At 41.4% G+C, this 4,969-nt stretch overlaps 1 protein-coding gene across 1 annotated transcript in view; it reads right to left on the minus strand.

Moving 5' to 3' along the window:
- Positions 1-4,969, minus strand: part of si:ch211-26b3.4 (connector enhancer of kinase suppressor of ras 2) — a gene marked incomplete at its 5' end in the record, with an annotated part of 96,244 nt that overhangs the window by 37,570 nt on the left and 53,705 nt on the right. The window contains 3 exon segments of the mRNA XM_014022074.1: positions 256-464; positions 1,213-1,299; positions 4,097-4,308. Of these exon segments, the coding sequence (XP_013877528.1) occupies positions 256-464; positions 1,213-1,299; positions 4,097-4,308 (508 nt within the window).

Below are 4,969 nucleotides of genomic sequence, written 5' to 3' on the forward strand. Positions count from 1 at the left end.
AAAAAAAAAAAAAAAAACAGTTACTCAAGTAAATGTAATTATATACTACCCCACTCAGATTCCATCAACAGGAGAAGATGGGGATTCTCTATCCTTAAATATATCTGTGTGGCCTTACTTGTGTTTGCAAAGTAATGGTGATAATATTAGATATGCTTTGCTACACAGGAAAATGCTCGTTTAATTTCTTAAAAATCATTCAAAAAGAAACAATTACGTAAAAATATGATCAAATTTCAAAGTGTGTATACATACGGGGAGAGGTTCAGGTGGCTGGTCAAGACGCAGGGTGGACGACAGCATGGAAGGGCTGATGGGAAAGCTGGGGCTGCTGGGATTGCGGCTCTTGCGTCGAGAGCGTCTGGTGGAATCGCGCCGACTTTCTCTGCTCAAACCCTCCGGCTCCTCCTCGATCACCAGAATCTTGTCGTCACTGAGGTAACGGAGCAGGGAGTTGTCCGAATCTATTGGACAGGGGGGAAAAAGTGGGGGACATGAGAGGATGGACAGGATCAGTAAAATGGATAACAATAAAAGGAAAATCCTCAAAGGGAGTAGATAGCATCAAGAAGCTCAGGGAAGGAACGGCTGAGGCTGAATGAACTCTTCCATATAAAAATAAACAGTAAAGGAAAAAAAGTGCCTCACAGCAGAAAGACAGATCACACTTGGGGACGTACAGTATACAGTAGCTATTATCTATTTGCTGCAAATAGGCTGATTCGGAGGGTTCTCCTGCTATATCATGTGCAAAAGTAAAATTTTACTACGCTGAATACATAAAACTTTTAAACTAATTTGTCCAACATTCATAAATTCAAAAATAAAGCAAACAAAGAAGCGAAAAGAAAAACAATGGCAGCCCTTCATGTATTAGCACTGTGCTTTAATATTATTCATAGACTTTCTGGTGGCAGAGTGAAGGATCCTCGCTTGAAAACAAATCAAGTCTCACCGCTCGAGTTTGAGTCTGTCACGTTGTCCTTTCCAGCTCAGGTGTATAAATGCAATTACCTTGCATTTATGTTATTTGTCGCTCCATCAGATACATACCTAGCAGGATATGTATCGCTACACAATCACACAACCATGAATAACCAGAAGATGAGCTGAAATGTGTTGAGCTGGGTATGGAGCAAAGCACGGCTACAATTTAAGAGTGTATTTTTCCATGTGAGTGTGTGTGTATGTGTGTGTTGTTGGTGTGTGTACCTCGGCTCCCTCTCTTTCCCATGCTGGGTTCCTTGGCCTCAGCCATCCAGTTATATTCAGGAGGCATGGAAACGGGTCTGAGATCACCTGGAAGCACCAATCAGCAGTCAGACAGTCTGCCATAGGGGAGGCGATGACTGAGAGACAGCGAGGGAGACAGCTGGAAGGGTGGACAGGTGAGACAACGAGGGGGTGTGTGCAGATAGAGGAGGACTCGTGAGGGACCACTACCACTTGGACACGGTGCGACAAAGGAGAGACCTGCAATATTTTGTTTTGATGATAATTGTTTTGCATTAAAGGTAGCACAACCCTGTTGCGCAAGACCTGCTCATCCGTTCCCCCATGTTTGTTATGTGTGTCTTTCTCTTGAACGGGTGTTCTTTAACTGCAATTTTGTTCTACATTGCATCCCTGATGTTATGTTTGAATGACAGTAAAGCTGATTCTGATTACAACTTCTTGTGACAAACACTGTTTCACTGAAGGGTCTTTTAGAGCAGTGGTTCCCAAAGTTGTGGTTGACATCCTACTTTATACTCATGTTTAACATTATATGCAAAGTTCATATCTTTAAACTAGCTATATTTGGGGCCCCTGTTATTTTTATTTTGTGTGTGTCAAAGAAAAGTTGTAGAGTCATAGCCGTGTTTATGGATCTACATGGCACCTTTTGGTCACAATCCTTTGAGGGTCCAAATATTCTGTATGGCTCCACGTGCAGGTCATAGGTTGGAAGTGTATCAAGGAATCTCATCATAAACAAGGAGCGCTGGTCTCAACAGCGGTCCTTGCAACCACAATGACCTGTGGATATTCATATATTGCCTAAGAGCAACACTGTTTTTTGTGGTCACCATCCTCTGAAACGTGTTGTTTCAGAGGTAAACAGACATGCAGCAATTTCTCATGATGTCCAGTAGAGATCTAACCCTGTGGATAAACATATACTCCCCTGTGCCTTTCTTCTCTGGTTGATGAGTGCATCCTTTGCTGAATCACTCAAAAGTTGAGCAGTAGAAATTGCCATAAACCTGGCCCTGGGCGTGACAAGGCCTAGGGCACAAAGCAAACTGATTTTGCCCTCCAAAAGTTCAAGACTTGAGATTGGTTCAGCACCAAGCCCATGTATTTCTTCATCTCTGTTGTTGTATTTTACAGGGGTTAGACAATGAAACTGAACCAACTGGTTTTAGACCATAACGTCCCTTTCAGACTGCTTCCTCTTGCATCCACAGTTAATCCTGTTGGATGTGGTTGGTCCTTCTTGGTGGTATGCTGACATTACCCTGCATAACGTGGCTCTTGATACATCACAAAGACTTGCTGTCTTGGTCACAGATGCTCCAGCAAGACGTGCACCAACAATTTGTCCTCTTTTGAACTCTGGTATGTCACCCATAATGTTGTGTGCATTGCAATATTTTCAGCAAAACTGCGCTCTTACCCTGCTAATTGAACCTTCACAGTCTGATCTTACTGGTGCAATGTGCAATTAATGAAGATTGGCCACCAGGCTGGTCCAATTTAGCCATGAAACCTCCCACACTAAAATGACAGGTGTTTCAGTTTCATTGTCCAACCCCTGTATAAATTCTTTCCATCTTTGTAGATTTGTGGCTGCATATAACAGATTTTTTTCACCAAAGTTTCAAAACTTTGAGGTCAAAATAATGGCACAATTTTTTTTTCTTTTTATTTAATTTTTGGTCTTGGTCTTGACTCGCTTTCGTCACCTGTCTTGCTCACAACTTGGTACAGCCCCTAATATTCTGGAATTTGTCTCGATACTCTTGATACTCTGGTCTTGGTCTTGACTTGGTCTCGGGTAAGGTGGTCTTGACATTAGTACTACAGGCTATTGTATACATACAGTTTGTGCTGAATGTGCTATTTCTCTGCTTTCCTGTACCATTGAGAGTTTATTTTAGATTTACAGTAATGAGAAGCATGTGTGCCAAATCCTGTAGGCATAAAAAATGGTAATAAAAAGGGTTGGTTTGTGAGTTCACCACATGGCTCAAAAATAAATGGCAAACATTCCTGAAAAAAATTGTTCTTCCTACTTTTAGTTTCTTCAGTACACTTTTTAGACTGTGATAAACTTCAGCCTACTTTGAGTTATTTCTAAACAATAGTTCAAGACATTACAGCTATAACTTTTGATATTTGTAACTTCTTAACCTTTTTAGTTAATTTTATTTACATATTTTTGTAGAAATACACTGAAATCTCTTGAAACCTTAAAAAATGGGCTCTTGCATCATTTTTTTGCTAGTTTTAGCTACTGTTTTGCTGGTTTTAGCTTTTTTATTTTGATATTTTTAACATTTGTTCTAATCAGTTTGTTCAGTTTCAGCTTCTTCAACAAATTTCAGCAGACATTCAGCACTCAGCATTTTTTTTCTTCATACCAGCTCGTTTGTGTGTGTGCAAGCATGCATGTGTGTGTTTGATGTGCCAATATTCTGGTCAGACTTGGCAGAAATTTTTGTGTGGGCATCAGAACACATTAGAGAAAAAGGATGTTTGCATGTATATTTATGAAGGGAGTTCAGTTTCCCAACCCTCGTCTTGCACGTCCTATGGTTCTGCAGTCCCTCGATACGCTGACAGAGAGGTGTCTTTAAGAGGCCATCTCGGGTCAAAGGTGGACGCAGGTGGCAGGGCAGACAGGGAGCTGAAGCAGCAGTGTGTACAAACTGTGACAAAATGTGCTGTCCCTGTTGGGGGTGTGTGTGTAAAGACACAAGGAGAGCACAGCAATGAGGAAACGGTGAAAGGATGGAGAGAACTGGTGGAGGTGAACATGCATCACACAAAAACCAGAGATGCTTCACATCCCTGCTCCCTCCTCCATCCGGGTCTTGATTTCCTGTCTCACCATGCGTTGGGGTCTTGTCCCGTCGTCGCACTCCTGTATTGCGACCGCGGTCATAGTCAGGCCCAACCGGTCCATCTCCTTCTAGCAGGGAGAAGTACTGACCACTGTCCTGGTCCAGGTAGTAGCTGACGGCCTCCGATCCTTTGGAGCCGGACTGGGAGCTCACGCTGTAGCGGCTGATGTCGTCACATGACATCAGGCCCATCTCTTCCCTGCGGAGGGCAGAACTGTCACCATCAGTGTCATCAGCATCATCACCACTGTCATCAGCAGCATCATGATAATCAACATAATGACCTTCCTTGGGAAAAAAAAGAACAGGACACTGTGTGTGTGAACATGTATTTGCTACGTCATGGGGACCATTTTCCAGACAAACACAGCCTTGTGGGGACCCGATGCTCCTTATGGGAACCAAAGCCTGATCCCCATGAACACATTTGGTTGATCATAGTATTTTGTCAGTTATGTATAGGGCCCATAAAAACGTATTACCTTCTAACATCCAATTACATTATATTAAAAGAGAGAGTTGTTACAATCTGAAGGGGATAGAAATGTTTGTGAGACCTAAAATTAGAACCAGTTTGAGGGAACGGATTACTTCAGTCCAGGGAATTAAATTATGGAATAATCTGGAAGATGACATTAAAAATGCCAAAATTTAAGAGAATGATAAAGGTGAATTTGTTGGAGAAATATGTATGGGTATAATGTACGATGGAATTAAACCTTTATTGTTTTTCTTTTATTTTTTTTGTGTGTTTTTGTAAATTGAATATTATTTTTGATTGAATTTATTTTTTTTTGAGAAAAAGGGGCAGAAATCATAAGATTTTTTTCTTCTTCTGCTGCCTTTCATTTTGTTTATAT

This window comes from Austrofundulus limnaeus, unplaced genomic scaffold (genome assembly GCF_001266775.1).
Source record: "Austrofundulus limnaeus strain Quisiro unplaced genomic scaffold, Austrofundulus_limnaeus-1.0 Scaffold317, whole genome shotgun sequence".
NCBI classification, from domain to species: domain Eukaryota; kingdom Metazoa; phylum Chordata; class Actinopteri; order Cyprinodontiformes; family Rivulidae; genus Austrofundulus; species Austrofundulus limnaeus.